At 40.1% G+C, this 16,946-nt stretch overlaps 1 protein-coding gene across 4 annotated transcripts in view; it reads left to right on the top strand.

The window, feature by feature from the left end:
- The window catches only part of LYST (lysosomal trafficking regulator), a 123,243-nt gene that overhangs the window by 9,549 nt on the left and 96,748 nt on the right, over nucleotides 1–16,946 (top strand). For all 4 annotated transcript variants that reach the window (XM_089529871.1, XM_089529874.1, XM_089529873.1 and 1 more), the window contains exons 2-6: nucleotides 9,073–9,132; nucleotides 9,777–9,975; nucleotides 11,412–11,502; nucleotides 12,836–14,909; nucleotides 15,869–16,820. In XM_089529871.1, the coding sequence (XP_089385997.1) occupies nucleotides 9,784–9,975; nucleotides 11,412–11,502; nucleotides 12,836–14,909; nucleotides 15,869–16,820 (3,309 nt within the window). In that variant the 5' untranslated portion in view covers nucleotides 9,073–9,132; nucleotides 9,777–9,783. The remainder of the gene's footprint in view (nucleotides 1–9,072; nucleotides 9,133–9,776; nucleotides 9,976–11,411; nucleotides 11,503–12,835; nucleotides 14,910–15,868; nucleotides 16,821–16,946) is intronic.

Genomic DNA, 16,946 nt, shown 5'->3' on the forward strand with positions numbered 1-16,946 from the left:
CTAGTGACAGTGGGAAAGCCATCCCCTCATACATTTTAGATAATACAGCCCCCCATTTTTATAAATCGATCTCTGATTTTGAACTCTGGTTTGGGGAACAGAACTGAGGGTAGGGGCTTAACAATGGCTCCAGTTCTTTAATTTTATATGCACATTCTGTTCTATGAAGTGAGACACCCCCCCCCCATCTCCCATTGTGACAAGTCTGCCATATTCACATGACCAGAGCAATCCTGGGTTTAACTCTGCCATAGACATGCGTATTTTGAACCTAATATAATAATAATATGTTTTATTTATATACCGCTATTCCAAAGATCATAGCGGTGAACAGCAAGTAAGCTAATTAGCAAGTAAGCTAATTTGCCCCCAACAGTCTGGGTACTCATTTTAGCGACCTCGGAAGGATGCAAGCCTGAGTCGAACTTGGGCCCTTTTGCTGGTCTTGAACTCGCAACCTTGTGGTTTCGAGTAAATGGCTGCAGTACAGGCATTTAACCACTGCGCCACCAGGGCAACCTGCTAGCTTCCTTAAGAGCCAGTATAGTGTACTGATTTGTACTGGACTAGGACTTAAGGAGACCAGAGTTTAAATCCCTCCTGAGCTATGAAAGCCCATTGAGTGACCTTGGACAAGTCACCCTCTCTCAGCCTCAGAGGAGTGCAATGGTAAGCCTCCTGTAAATCGTGCCAAGAAAACCCCATGGTAGGGTCATCATAAATCTGAGTCAGTTTGAAGGCATATAACAACAGCAATAGCAAGTAGCCTACATCAGTGCTTCTCAGAATTTTTATCCTTGTGACTTTGTTACATCTACTGGTATATGTGGATGTTGTGCTCCCTGCAGCTTGATATAGTACTATATATTAATAAAATATTTTGTTTGTTTAGTGTGAGTATTTTCATTCACACACTGATTTATATTCATATTTTAACCTTTTATAAGGAAATAGCTCTCCTCCCCATTCCCTGGCAGAAGCTCCTAGTACCTATCTTGGCTTTCTCTTCCCCACTAGGACAGATAAAGGCCTGTTACAGACTGCCAAAATAAAGCTGCTTCGGGTCTCTTTGGAGGTATGCTATTTAAATGATGCATGGGTCCTAAGAGTCCGGAGGTCGCGCCAAAGCCACACTCCATTCCTAAGCACTGGAGGGCAGCTTTGGTGCAGCTTCCGGATTCTTAGGATGCATGCATCATTTAAATAGCATACCTCCAAAGAGACCCCAAGCAGCTTTATTTTGGCAGTCTGTAACAGGCCAATGTTTGGGAAGTGGAGGAGGAACAGGAAGAAGAGGAGGGATCAGGGCCTCCAAATCTCGTACCCTCCTTGAGCAACTCTTGTGCCACTCATTGGGATCCTGTCCCACTGTTTGAGAACCATTGGCCTGCATGCATTCCCTTGAGGTTATTGAGAAGAGAATAGTAAAACAGTTGCCAGTATTCTCTACATACATTGTGGATTATTTGCTTGTCATTTTTTCTTGTGAATCACAGAGTATTAAGGTACATTCAGCCCTTCTTATTCATGGATTTGTTATACACTGATTCAAGCATCCACAGTTTGAAAATGTTCAAAAATATCAAACCTTGATTTCCCATTTTTTATAAGGGACATCATTTTGCTATGTCATTATATTTAATGGGACTTGAGTATCCACAGATTTTGTTATCCACGGGGGATCTTGGAACCAAACTCCAACGTATAACAAGGGTCCACTGTACGATCATTTACTATAAGTCTGTGTCTTAGTGATGTAGGATAGCCAACAGAGGTGGTCTCTCATTATATTTTAATTATTAGAAACATCCCAGTTGTTTTTGTACCTTAGAAGATGATATAGTTGGCCTAGCAGAGATAATAGTAATTGGGAATCTTATAGATGATTACTGTATTACTTAAAAGGTTATCATGTGTGTTGAAAGACTATTATATTGCATCTTTCAGGATGCTTTCTCTCTATTTGGTCTAAGAAATGACTGGTCATTGTAATGTTTTAAATTATGCCTGTGTTCTATTTATCATTACTGAATTTAACAGAAATGACTATGTAATATTGAGGGATGTCTTGCTTTGTAACCAGTTGTTAATATCCCCTTGATATCTTAATGGAGCCTGATGTTAAGTTTTTTAGCTATACTTATTTAGGCTTAACTGGAAAGACATCTGACATTTTAGAAGACTAGCTGTTTCCTTGGGGCATAATGCTACAAATTAAATCATGGGTCTGCTTCATCTTGCATGATGAAGAGGCCTGGAGAACTTGAAACTTTGTGCAGTGTTTTGTGGACTTTGCGTTGGCCTAAGAGATTGACCCAGTAAATATTTTAATCAGGGCAAAGGTACCTCTATTTTTTTTGTGAAAAGGAATAAGTAATGCTTGAACTGTATCAACAAGGGTTGAACCTGTATATTTATCTGTGAAGGAGCTATAAAAAGTAATTGAATTAGCTGCTAGGTGGGCCTACCAGTGTCATGCCCAAATGTACTTTTTCTTGTAACATGTATATTTCCTTTGACATCACCTTGAGGATAAATCAGCTATTGAGATCCTATTGAAAGCCAGGTTCTGTATGCATATTTTAAAATTAAAGTAAGACAGGTGGAACCAGTAGGAGAATTTCTTCCTGATTAGCAAATGAAATGCAAATGTGTACAATTTCCTTTAAAAAACACAAGTACAGCGTAGGTAATGTTTACACTGTCTTACTGTTTCTTGGCAGATGGAACTAGTGACTGTGCATTCCTGTGCATAAGCAACCCACTATAGCTGTCTGCTGCTCCGATAGTCATCCCTGTATTTGCACTATGAGAGCAGCACCGGGTCTCATTATAACCATCACTGTACTGGTTACTTGAAATATAATTAAGTGCATACACAAAGGCAGTGTTGTCAATTTCGGGAGTTTCTCCCGGAAAATGGGATTTTTAAGTGCTTTCCGTTTGATTCTGGGTCTGGCTCTATTCCAGGAAGATTCAGGGACTTTTCAGCTCCAGCCCTGAGAGGGAGAGGCTACCAGAGCAACCAATCCTGTTTGGAGTCACACTAACGGTTTTCAGCCAATCAGAGAGGAGAGTGGTCGCCCCGCCCTCAGGAAAAGCTCAGCCATAATATATACACACACATATATATATACACAACACAGACACACACACACACATATACACACACATACATATACATGTCACAACAAACTACAATTCCCATAATTCCCTGGTTTGACAAAGGAATTGCCTCCATGCTTCCAGATCAGAGCCCCAGAGAAAGAGTCTACAGTATATCAGTGTTGCCAATTTAAGTCCACTTCTTCAGGTGTATTTGCATTTGATAATGATGATAATAATGGTGATGATGATAGAGAGATCTTGTAGCACCTTTGAGACTCACTGAAAGAAAAGTTGGCAGCATGAGCTTTCCTAGACTTAAGCGTACTTCCTCAGATGCTTGGGAATTGTAGTTTATTGTGGCACAACAGCTCTTTCTCACAAAACTACAATTCCCAGGATTCCTTAGCACTGAGCCAGGGCAGTTAAAGGGGTTTCAAACTGGATTATTTCTGCAGTGCAGTTGCAGCCTAACACGTTTCTATTTGGCACAAAGCTTCTTGGACCTCCTTCATGTCAAAATAAATATCTTAAAAGTATTAGAATGACTGAAAGATTCTTTGTTTGGTTCAATGGTAATTTTGAGAGTTGAAATAAGTTACAATTATTTTTTATTCAAATAGGGTTACGTTTATTTGCAAAAGATCTGCCATATTAACATTACGGGAACTTTCCAGGGATTTTGACTTAATATTCCGGGTAATATGGGGGGGGGGGCATTCCGGGGATTTTGGTAAAACATGCTGGGAAATATCTTTGAGGCTCATTGGCAACACTACACAAAGGTGCTGCATTAGTTGGGATGTGTGGGGAATTGCTATCAAGTGAGTGTGAAAAGAGAGTCATATGTTTCTTATTTTTCTCTTTTTAAAAATTGTGGGTTAGGAAGGCACCCCATTTCTCTTGAGAATCAGACATGGTTAGCGTTGAGAAGGGAGCAATTTGTACCTTGTATGGAATTCTTCTAAAATTAAAGTAGCTAACCCACTGAACCCCAGTTGTCTTGTTACTATTTGTATCTTATGAACAGCTTTTACTTAAAGATAAATACAGGCAGGGCATCTTTCCCTTTTAAGTTGCTCTTGCACCAGTACCATGTAATGCTGCTTAGATTCTAAAAGGGCTATCTTCTGCTTCATTCGATGCGGATACTTATCCTTGCTTGCTCCTTATTACCCACATACCCTGTGGCAAAGAAATGGGTATATTCCAGGGATGTGCATCAATATGGATTTCTTGCTTGATTCATGTGGTATCCAGTTTGCTTTTCTAAGTGCTTTTATGCCTGGAGGTAGGGCCAAGCAAGCTCTCATGACTGACTAAATTTTTTAAATAAATAAATTACAAAGCAGTGTTCATATTGCAAATCACTTAGACCATAAGGACACAGATTAAGAAGGCTGTCTGCTTAGCTCTAATCATTGTGTATAAATTCATATTATATGTCTTGTGAAGATGTCACATGACACACAAAGACTAAGCCAATAGCTATGTTAAAAGAAGAACAGAAAGGTCATCTCTGTCCCCCTTCCAAAACTATGCACAGGAAAATAATATTACAGCCAGCAGCAACTCCTCTTTGCAAATTAAGTGGGGACAATGTGGCATAGCCGCTATGACTAAATTCTTCTATGAGTCAGGGAGGGGTGCATTGCAGTGAATGTTTACTCCAACATGTCTGATGCAAGGAGTATCTGCCTCATGATCCTTTGCCTCCCTCAAATTTTGTGCCTAATGGTTCTGAATTTCTCAAGTAGGAAGAGGAGGTGCCCTAGTCTGAACCTAGTCTGGTGTAAGAATGAGGTTATTTTAATGAAATTTAAATCCATTTTTGGACAATTTCTGTTTGCACACATTTGTGTAGTGTATCTTTATAAATAAGTGATCAGTTGGAGGCGAGCCACAAGTGAGTTAAATATTCTTTCATTTAACTTATGAAAATGCAAAAGAATAAAGGATAAATTTATGTGCATTTGGGAGTGGTGTACTCATGTGATTAGAAAGGGGAATTTTTGCTAGAGTGGTTTTGTTATGACTTCTTCCTATATTGTTGCAGTTATGTATGGAAGTCTGGAAACATATGAATGGAATAAATTTCCAGATTCTTTTATAATTGATAGTCATCTCCCAGGTTAGTCATTATCGGGCAGGAAGAATGTATGTGTTTCATTCTCTTCACACATGTGTTTCTTGTGTGCTGCCTTAGTAATATACAAATGAGATCTTTCTAGTAATGATAGAAGGTTTTAAATTATTGAAGAATTCTAGAATCATAGTTATGGCAATTTTATTTAAATTGACAAGAAACAAAAACTGATTTAAACTCTTGATTTAAATCATGTTTCCCTTTAATACTGCATGTATTTTCTAAAGTTTAGGAATTTCACATCATCTCATATAGTTTAATCCTTCTAACCTGTGGCTATATCAGTTCCTGAAGTTACTTATAGGAATATAAGAATCTGTCTATTGAGTAACTTTGGTCCAAAACACACTGCAGAAATAATCCAGTTTGAGACCACTTTACCTGTCCTGGCTCCGTGCTAGAGAATCCTGGAAATTGTCGTTTATTGTGACACCAGAGCTCCCTGACAAAGAAGCCTAAATGTCTTACAAAACTACAGTTCTCAGAATCTCCTAACATTAAGCCAGGGCAGTTAAAGCAGACTTAGACTGGATTATTTCTGCAGTGTATTTTGGACCTTAGTCTCCTTTTGGCTGCAGCTCCTTTGTTCAGCCCTATTAACACAAAAAGAAAGTAGCATTGAAATACTTAAGATTAACTAACTGGAGCAAGAATTCAGAAATATACCCATGTTAGTTTATAATATCAGTGTCCAAGGTGATGCTGTAGGACCTTTCAGACTGAGTAAAAGAAGTTGTAGCAGTAGCTTTTGTAGACTTAGGGCCAGAACAGACATCCCTTAAAAGATGCCTTCAGGGCCTCATCAGAACACGGTATTTACATGCTGCACACTATGGTGACACCCTAAAGCTGCCTGGAAGTCGGGCAGCTGGGCAGACATGAACAGCTTCAAGACACTCTGGCTGTGGGGTGTTTAGATGCCACATGGCACTGGAGCATCTTGAAGTCTCTGTGGGGCTGTGGTGCAGCTGCTGAAGACGGCTTTTCCACGGCCCCAAAAGGAGCAGATCATGGCTGCTCCTTTTTTGGCTGGGTTCAAGTCGGATTGAGGCCGCGGCGTGTGGTTCTTCAAGCTGCCCCTTCCTGTCCGTCTCTTTTGACCTTAGTGTACTTTCTCAAATCAGTATTTAAAAAACTCCTGAAAACTAGTGGAACAGATATTGCAACCTCCCAACACATTTGACACCACCTGGCTGCCCCACACATGGGCCGGCTTCCAGGCACTCTGGCAGTACAGCGTTTAGACTGTGCTTGCCGCCGCAGCACCTTAAAGCTGGTTTCCAGCTGCAGCGGAGTTGAAAAGCCAGCTTTTTGTCGGTGCAAAAAGGAGTGGCTGTTTGACATTTCTTTTTTGGCTGGCAAAAAGGTGGACTGGGGTTGTGTGCGGTTGCTGCATCCCCAATCCCTGTTTTTACTTTAATTATGTGATGGTGAGTAATCCTTCGTTGGAGTTAAGTGTACAAGGAAAAGAAACATGCCTCTCTTCCCCAGTGGCTTGAACATTTAGAAGAAATTTCCACACATGAGTGGAGGATTCATTATAATTGTGGCAGGGATGGAAAAGATAAGCATCCTTTTCCTCTGCAATTTTCCCAGTAGGGACTATCCCTGTAATTAATTATGCAAAAGCAAGATATGAAGCTATGTACTAAGCAGACATCTAGCTTGGTTCTTAATGCATCCGGTGCTAGTTTAGTTACATACTTACATTCTGATAATTTAATATTAATCATGTTTTTTCTTAGGTGAAATTTAGTATTTCTGTTAAAAATCTAAATTAAAATTTAAGAATATCATTGGCTATGCACAGATGGATGAAAATCAGTCTGTAATTGATGTGAACCTGGCTTCTTGTCTGTGGAATTCTATTAGCCCAAAATGTTATGCTGTTGTTTCTTAGCTCAAAATAGAATTGCTTAATATAATGAAAGTTTATCTTTCCATTTGATATCAGTCGGTTAAGTTAAATTTTCCTCTTGTTTTTGTTTCCAGTCTAATAAATATTCCTGGAGTTGGTGTTTGCCTACACTCTAAAATGGGTGGGAATCATGCAACCTCCTCAAATATTGTTGAATTGCAATTCTCAGCAGCTGTGGAATACCTTCCCCTGGAATGCCTGATTGACACCAACTGTAACTTCATTTCAGTACCAAGAAAACATGCCTTTTTATTAAAACATTTAACGTATTACATATTACGTATGCATATCTTCAACTGTCCTGATTTGGCAGGGACAGTCCCAATTAAACCTCTTCCCACTTTTTCAGCTGCTTTTAAATGATCCCAGTTTCCCTCTCCCCTCCCACTTTCCCTCTTTGTCCTCACTTTACTTCAGCTGCTCCAAATGGTCATAGTGCAAAAGTAGTTTGCACTTAATCAACTCAACAGGGGAAAGAAGATTGGTCAGATTCTTGCCCTTCCTGGTAGGCTCACGCAAAAGCAAACTCTGGGTTGTAATAGACCAGCATAAAAAGTGGGCTTCCAGCCAACATGAGAACGTGGTGTATATACGTCACACGCCCCAAGATGCCTGGAAGCCAGCTTCCTGCCTCCTGGCTACCCACACGAGGGCTGATTTCCAGAAATTCTGGTGCCATGGTGCTTAGACGCTGCACACTGCTTAAAGCCAACTTACAACTGCAGCAGGCCTGAAAAGCCAGCTTTTTACTGGCGGAAAGAGGAGCAGCTGTTTGCCACTTCTTTTTTGGCTGACAAAAAGGCAAATTGCGGCTGCAGTGTGTGGTTGCCACAGCCCCAATCCTGTTTTGTCAGGAGCATTTTCAAGTCACTCCTTTGGGGTGGTCTGTTTAGCTCCTCTGGCAACCTTTTCTTGATAGTGGGTTCTTCTTCATTAATAATTTCTCCCATATTTGCCACAGTCTAGTGAGATCCTATGATAATGGGTGGGATAGAAGTGGTTTAACCATAGCCACAACAACCCTGACCACCACCATCTCCAGATGTTTTGACTTCATTTCACAGAAGCTCCAGCATGGTGAATGCAAAGGAGTTGTGTGAACTGAGAAGGGCAGAGATGCCTCAACCCAGCTTTAGCTGTTCATCTGAACTGATCAGGGCTACTCTTTAATTTTCCCAAGAAATGTATGTGTTAATGTTGGATCAGAGCTGAGGCTTCAGTACACAGCTGAACCTTTTGCAAAAATGCATCTGGAATCCTGCAGTGCAATAGGTAGTGAGAAAAAATCAGTTTCCCAGCAGAGAAGGGGCAAGCATCCTCGGGGGTGGCTCCGCCCACATGGCTCCTGATAGGCAGGTAGAAAACAAAGAAGACAATCGGGGCCCTAGCCCCGCCCCTGTGGGCGGAGCTACCCCAGAAACCCCAGTCTTCTTCCTGCCTCGCTCCTGGTAGGACGGATTTTTCCTTCACTCCTGCAGCTTGGAATTCTTAGTTCCCCTGGACTTGCCTGGCTCTCTCTCTCTCTCTCTCTCTTTCCTCTGCCTTAAAAAAAAAGCCCTTCTCTGTTTTCCCTCCCCCCCCTTCCCTGTCCCAATGGCTTGTCTGGGGAGCAACTCTGGCTTGTCTGGGGAGCAAAATGACAGTTTCTAGTTTGCATGTCACAGTTAAAATACAAAAATATGAAAAGTACCTTCAGTCCTCCCTTTGTTTTCTGATCTCAGAAGCCCCAGCCAACTTGGTCAACAGGCAGGAATTATGGATGCTGAAGTCAAAAACATCTGGAGGACTAAAGGATAGGAACCACTGCTTTAGGGAGACTTTAAGAATGGAATTTAAGGTTATACATTTATTACTATTCTCTATACATTTTATGTTGACTTCTGAATTTGTCTTGTTATTACAGGGGTATAGTAAGAATAACCTATTTATAATACCATCAATGAGAGAAGACCTATAACCTCTGGTAAGTCTTAGACATTCTGTTAATTTCAGATAAAATTGTACAGCAAGCACAATCTGTCAGTACAAGATCTCATTGCCTGAAGATTAAAAAAAGCTCTATGAATAGACAAATATGAATGTTTCCTAATAGTATTTTAAATTGCACTTGTCAAGCATTGGGGTCAATGGGAATATATGAGATAATGATTTCTCATTTTCTGTCCCAGACATTTTACTGCTATGATGAGTTTTCCCATGTATAAAAGATGTTCTTCCACTTCCATAACAAGAAAAGCAATGAGACTTATGATTAGAATCTAACAGTGTGTGAATAGACTCTTTTGCTTGTTCAGTGGGAGTTTCTCCTTCTATCGGATCCAGCTGGATCCTATTAGCTCCACAGTGGGCTGATAGGGACAGGAATCTTCCCTTCCCTGGTTTATGATTGGTTTGTGATTGAAAACCAATCTGTTAGTAGAAGGAAAAGTGGATTCTATCTCATATCTTGTAGTGATACTGCTATATGAGAATAGACTGTTCATTTGATAATTTTTAAAATGTTGTCAAGCTTCCTTAGCTATATGCATGTCACACTCAGTTCAAAGTACTGAGCAGGATGAAATGCAATAACCTTTCCTTATTTCTTGTCTCCCCCCCCCCCCCCAGCTCAGACATGAGCAGTGCTAGTAACTCACTAGCACGTGAATTTTTGTCAGATGTCAGCCATCTTTGCAATGCAGTGGACCAAAGGGTGGAAGCCAGGGAGGAGGAAGAGGAAAAAACACACATAGCAGCACTAGGGCAATACCTTGTCAAAGGCCGTGGATTCATTTTGCTTACTAAACTTAATTCCATAATTGATCAGGTAATTTATTTTTCATAAATTTCACTGTATTTTGCATAGGAAAACATAGTGATCTCAGAATGGGTTTTGGATTCAAATTACTTTGAGTGCTATGGTTGCATGCCCTCCATTGTATTTATGGTTCTGATGAGTGATTTGAAAAGGAAAGTAGAAGACTTTCTTGTCTTTTATTTGCTTCACATGGGATGTGTGCAGACAGAAGAGGTTTTAAGCTGGATTCCCCTTTCCTGTGTTTATGTTGGGTTTGTCTAAGCGGTTTAGGCTTTGCAGATCTGGTCTTTGTTCAGAGACTTCTTATACCAGTATAAACTAGTTATATCAGAAGAGAGCCAAAATTCCCTCCTGCAGCCACTTCTTGTTAGGACCACTAAACTTCCAGAGATCAGGATCATTCTTATTGTCTTTTTTACTTAGTACATGTAAAAGGGATCTAATCTTAGTAGACTAGAAATTGAACATGGGTTAACGGTATGATGTCGCAGCTTAAAATGCCAATGTACAGTGGTCCCTTGCCCCCTCCCCTCCAGTGTAAGGAAAATTCCGCAGACGCTCAAGCTTACAGATAACTGGGCTTTTGCCCACGGCGGCCCACGGTGCACGCACCATTACTTTTTATGCTGCACAGCTCCGCTTCTTCTAGCACAGCTTCCACCGTATGCTGGAAGCCATGTAAGGCATGCCTGCATATGACGTGGTGCACTGTGCTAAACTAAACTTGCATCAATAGGAGTATAGCATAGATCAAGGGAAATAATAGTGTCACTCTATTCTGCTGTGGTCAGGCCTCACCTGGAATATTGTGTCCAGTTCTGGGCATCACAGTTCAAGAAGGATGCTGGAACATGTCCAAGGGAGGGTTATCAAAATGGTGAAAGGTCTGGAAACAGTGCCCTGTGAGGAGTGACTCAGGTTAACTGGGTATATTTAGCCTGTAGGAGAGAAGATTCTTCCAACTCTAACATACTGTGATTCCACTTCTGCTTCCTTTCCTTGAGATTTTGTGTATAAGTGTGAAAAAGAAGCGCTTACTTCCATAATCTCTGTTTTAAAATCTGTTACAAAAAATTATAAACTGAAAAGAGAAAATACAGGCAAGAATTGACTCACGTGGGAAGTGTTAATATTTGGATAAATGAGAATAGAGATGAAAAAACTGATACACTGTACAGTAGTTATGAAAATAAGAAGTAGTTAAACTAGAAAGTAAAGACATTTGCTTTTGCAAACTGGCTCACTTTACAAGTATTGGTGCACAGGAGTCAAAAAGGTCTCACCCCTCTACCATGTACAGAAATACATATGGGAGCTTTGAACAGGAATTTATATGAAAGCCAAAAAGCTTTAACTTGGGGGGGAGGGGGTTGTATGATAGACAACAGTGTTTAACTTTGCCATTAAGAATATGAAATGTAAACAAGTCTTGATTTCTTAACTAGGAGCTGACCTGTCGAGAAGACCTCCTTACTCTTCTCTTGTCACTTCTGCCACTCGTATGGAAAATACCTGTAGAGGAAGAAAAGGCAATAGGTATGTAGTCTTCATAGGCTTCATGAATATATCTTTGTTCATGACAATATTAATATCTTACCCTATATTATTGACTCTAAGAGCAGCACACAAGTAACAATTACTGTAATCAGTTTTAAATGATATGGAATTATCTAATATAGGATAATTTAAAGCAGGGGTAGGCAACATTTTTGACCCGGGGGCTGGGTTGCTGTCCCTCAGACAACTGGGGGGGGCCAAAGCCAAAAAATAAATAATTTAAAAAATTATATAAATAAATAAACCGGGACAAATGTAGGGCAAAATTTTCAAATGGAGGACACTTTTTTTTTAAAAAAATGGAAGACACGTGAAAAAATTTGCTAATTTTTTAAAAAATGTTAATATAAATGCATGTTTCTGAGGCTTCTATAGACAATTGCCCCCCTTGCCCTCACGTGAGAGGCCAAAGGCCCCGGCGGCAATCAACGGCAGGACTAGGCTAGGGCCGGTCCCAAGGCCTCGCTGGGCCGCATCCGGCCCGCGGGCCGCAGGTTGCCTACCCCTGATTTAAAGAGTAAAATAGATCTTAAAACTTGACAAATTAAAACAGTTTAAACGATTAAAACATTTTAAAACCAAGTATACATATATTTTGAACAAAATAATGAAGACCGCAAAGGCTTTACTAAATAGCTGCTTTTAACGTGGAACTGGAATTAAGCCATCATCAGTGCCAGTTGGGTTTCCAAAAGGAGAACATATCCCAACTGGATCACCAAAGCAGAGGTCTCTCTCCTCTATTTTCTTATAGTGTATTATTCATCTGGGAGGGTGCATGTTCCTCCATCATGCTGGGCCCTTGGGCAGTCTTAAACAGGGGGAAGTGCTCCAATTCTGTAGTGCTTTGAATCTCACCATCACCACTTCATTTCTTAGCAGATGTGTATTGGCAACATGTGTAATTCTTTTAAGGCTACTGTTACATGGTTTACATATGTTATTCAGGTTAACAGTCTTAAAGCTATGTTTTGCACTAACTGTTACTTCTGAATCATCTTCAAGGAGTACATTGCAGTGTTATACAATGGACCCTTCCCCTTACATGGGGGATCCGTTCTGGACTTTATTTAAGAAATCCCTTTGGAATTAAAATATCCAGTTGGATATTGCATCTTAAAAGATATTACTTCCTTCAATCATTTTACACTTTTCTGTACAAAGTAATGAAATCTAAAGATACCTTACATGGTAGAAAAAGCAATGTGAGTCTGAGAATTATTCTCAATCTACACTGTATGTGCCAAATTATGCATCTTAGATGCTCCATATCAGCTGAAATTGTCTAATTGTCATTTCTGTCTTCCAACAGATTTTAACCTGCCTTTCTCTGTTGATATATGCTTGACCAAAGAGGCAACTAGTAGTTCTCTCAAATCTACTCAGGAAAAACAAAATGTAGAGGAAAATTCTCATCTGTCTGCTCAGGCACCTGTAAAATTGAATTCTACTTCCTGGAAAAGTCGACGTCAGCGTAAAACTACCCATCGCTATTCTGTGAGGGAAGCAAGGAAATCCCAGCTGTCCACTTCTGATTCAGAAGGCAATTCAGATGAGAAGACTTCTGTAACGATGAAGTATAGGAGATCACAACTCCTGCAGCCTTTTGTAACAAATCCACCTAAGGAACAGTATGTTGCAGGTAGAGGTCACCTTCTGGAAACTGAAGATGTCCAGAGTTGCAACATAAGTGCAGACAATGCTGATAACTCCAAGCAAATCATTCCAGAAACCAGTTCTCAGGCTTCTGATGATCGAGCAACATCATCTGTCAGCTACCTAGACAATTCTCCCTTTGACTTGTGTCTTGTCTTACTGTCTTTGCTAGAAAAAGTGTGCAAGTTTGATATTGCTTTGAACCACAAATCCCCTTTGGCAGCAAATGTTGTATCTACACTAACAGAACTATTATCAAAACTTGGAGAGTGTTACAATGCATGTAGTGCTGCTGAAAATGAGGTTGTTTCCTCAAGCTGGACAGAGGAACCTGTTGCTCTGGTTCAGAGGATGCTCTTTAGAACAGTGTTACATCTTATAGCAATGAATGTTAACAATGCTGACACTATGCCAGTCAATTTGAGAAAAAATATTACTGATCTACTTAAAGCAGCCTTAACAACCAAATGTTTACTGGAAAAAGCATACAATCCTTTTGCTTCAAGACAACAGGAGATTCAAGGTTACCTTGCTTTTTCATGGTATCGCCACAGGGCTCTCCTTTTGCCAGAGTTTATAGACGGAGTTTTGCAAATCCTGATTGGCTGCCTTCAAAATGCAGCCTCCAATCCAATTTATTTTAGTCAAGCAATGGATCTGGTTCATGAATTCATACAACACCAAGGATTTAAACTGTTTGAAGCTACAGTACTCCAGATGGAATGGCTGGTTGCAAGGGACACCAAGATAAACACGGAGGCACCAGAGTATCTCAAAGCTCTTATCAATAGCATTATGAAAATAATTAGCACTGTTAAAAAAGTGAAGTCAGAACAACTTCATCAGTCTGTCTGTACGAGAAAACGACACAGGCGATGTGAGTACTCTCACTTCATGCATCACCACAGAGACCTGTCAGGGTTACCAGTTTCTACTTTTAAAAATCAAGTCTCTAAGAGCCCATTTGAGGAAACAGCTGATGGGGAAATTCACTATCCTGACCGGTGTTGCTGCATTGCTGTTTGTGCTCACCAGTGTCTGCGACTGTTGGAGCATCTTTCTCTTGGAAACACATGTTTTCAAATCTTATCTGGTGTCCATAATGTGGGTATATGTTGTTGCATGGACCCCAGGTCTGTAATTAACCCATTGCTTCATTCTTTCAAATCACAAATGCTAAAAAACTTTCAGCCACATATATTAAGCATCCTTAATAAGTTTATATTGGACCAACTAGGGGGGGCACAAGTTTCTCAGACACTGACTCAGGCCTCCTGCAACATTTGTACTATTGACTGTGATCAGCTTGCTGAACTAGATGAGGTTCTCCATGGCAATGCTGCTGAGGTTATTTCTGCTCCGAGCTCTTCAGCTCCTTACAGATTTCAAGGAATTTTGCCTAGTAGAGGATCTGAAGATATGTTGCTAAAGTGGGATGCCTTGGAAGCATATCAGAGCCTTGTCTTCGAAGAAGATGATAAACTGCGTTGTATGCAGATAGCTAGTCATGTGTGCAATTTGATCCAAAAAGGCAATGAAGTTATTCAGTGGAAACTGTACAATTACATATTCAGCCCAGTTCTCCAGAGAGGTGTTGAACTAGCTCATTTTGCCCAACAGCAAGGTTGTACTACAGCTTTCAGTCAGACAGGCAGTTACCATAAAAAATGTTTCCCTGAAGAAGTGCTTCAAATCTATTTGCAGACATTGCCTGCACTCTTTAAATCCAGGTATGTTGATTTTACTCATAATTTTAGAATGACATAGAATCATAGAGTTGGAAGAGACCACATGGGCCATCCAGTCCATCCCCCTGCTATGCAGGAAATCCAATCAAAGCATCCCCAATAGATGACCATCTAGCCTCTGCTTAAAGACCTCCAAGGAAGATGTATTACTGATTTACTTAAAAGTTTGAGTGTTGGATTAAGACACTGGGAGGCCAGGGTTTGAATCTCCTCTGCCATGAAAATACATTTGGTGGCCTTGGGCAAATCACTCTCTCTCAGAAAGGCTTAAGGGCAAACTCCTCTGAACAAAATTCTGCCAAGAAAACCCAGTGATAGGTTGTCCTTAAGGTTGCCATAAGTCAGAAATGACTTGAAGGCACACGACCACCACAACATCTTAGGAAATAAAAGAGATAGAGAGCTGTTTACAACTTGGAAAATTCATTACTGTACAACAGAAACAAATAAAAAGGTCTTTCGGTGTTAAGGAGCAAGAAACAAATTCCGCTTTAATTAAAATATATATTGGTATTTTGCTCATTGGATGGCCTGTAACAATGTGTGGGATTTGCATATTTTTTCAGACTGGTACCATATTTCTGCCCATTGGCTACATTTGCCCTTTTCTTTCCTAGAATTCACTACACTAGCAGTTGATTGATCATGAACTGGCTCTGATACATAGTTTACCACTTTGAGTAGCTCTGACCTGCAGAATAAATTTAACTTTGGGTGTGTTTGTGTGTGTGTGTGTATAATTCTATATTAATGATAAAAGCAAAACTTGTTCAAACAAGGTAAATAGAGGTATTTATTTTTAACTCAATTTTTAAAACAGTCCTCCAAACTCTTTTTTGTTTTGTGGCTTAAACAGCCTAAAGGAAACAGCAAAGCAGTACAGGGTTTTTTTTGTCTTTGTTTTATTGCATTAATAGTTTAATATCTGACTTTTTCCACAGAATAATACGAGAGCTATTCTTAAACTGCAATGGAGTAAATCAGATGACTGAGCTAAATTACTTGGACTGTGTAAGAACTTATTCCTTGAAAGTATTTGAAACGTTAATATTTTGCCTTGGAGAGCAGCAGACGGAGCAGTTGATGCCAGACCTAGACAGTTTAGATAATGAGCAAAAGAGGCCTGCATTAGACCTTGCTGCTTTAGTTCATCAGCAGGAAGAAACTTCAGATACACCTCAAAGTCTAAGCAAATTTTATGCTGGACTCAAAGAAGACTATCCAAAGAAGAAGAAAGCAGTAAGCCAAGATGTTCATGTCAACATGATAAACATATTTCTCTGTATTGCTTTTTTATGCATCAGTAAAGAAGCAGATGCTGATCGAGATTCAGCCAATGATTCTGAAGATACGTCAGGCTATGATAGTACAGCGAGTGAACCCTTGAGCCACAGGCTGCCGTGTCTGTCTCCAGAGAGTCTCTCTTTACCTTCCTTGGAACACATTCATAGGGCAGCAGACATTTGGTCAATGTGCCGCTGGATCTATTTGTCCAGCTCAATTTTCCAAAGACAGTTCCACAGGCTTGGTGGCTTTGAAGTGTGTTATAGATTAATAGCAATGATCATCCAGAAACTTGCAATAAATGGAACAAAGGAACAAGGTGAACAGAGTGGTTCATCACAGTTGATCCTGAGTAATGAGAGAGCTTCATCAGACCATGATAGCCTTGATGAAAATTTTGACAGTGAAGAGCAACATGAATGGCTTTCCTATAAGCAGCCAAATGCAAATCAAACATCAGCTGAAGGCACAGCAGAATCAAAAAGAACTTCAATTCAAGATCATGAGTGGTCGCTGCAAAGTATAAGACTTTTGGAAGCTCTATTAGCAATTTGTTTACACAGTGCAAATAATTTCCAGCAGAAGACAGAAACAGAATCTCTTCTCCAGGTAATGTGCCATTACTACGTGGGAAATAAATGTATCCACAGTGTCAGTTAAAAGCTGTTTTACATGTGGGAACAAACAGGATGTCTGTTCTACATTTTAAAATAATGTCTTCATTCCTTTATAGCA

This window comes from Sceloporus occidentalis, unplaced genomic scaffold, assembly GCF_023333645.1.
Source record: "Sceloporus occidentalis isolate IW3139 unplaced genomic scaffold, rSceOcc1.0.p SCAF_6, whole genome shotgun sequence".
Taxonomy (NCBI): domain Eukaryota; kingdom Metazoa; phylum Chordata; class Lepidosauria; order Squamata; family Phrynosomatidae; genus Sceloporus; species Sceloporus occidentalis.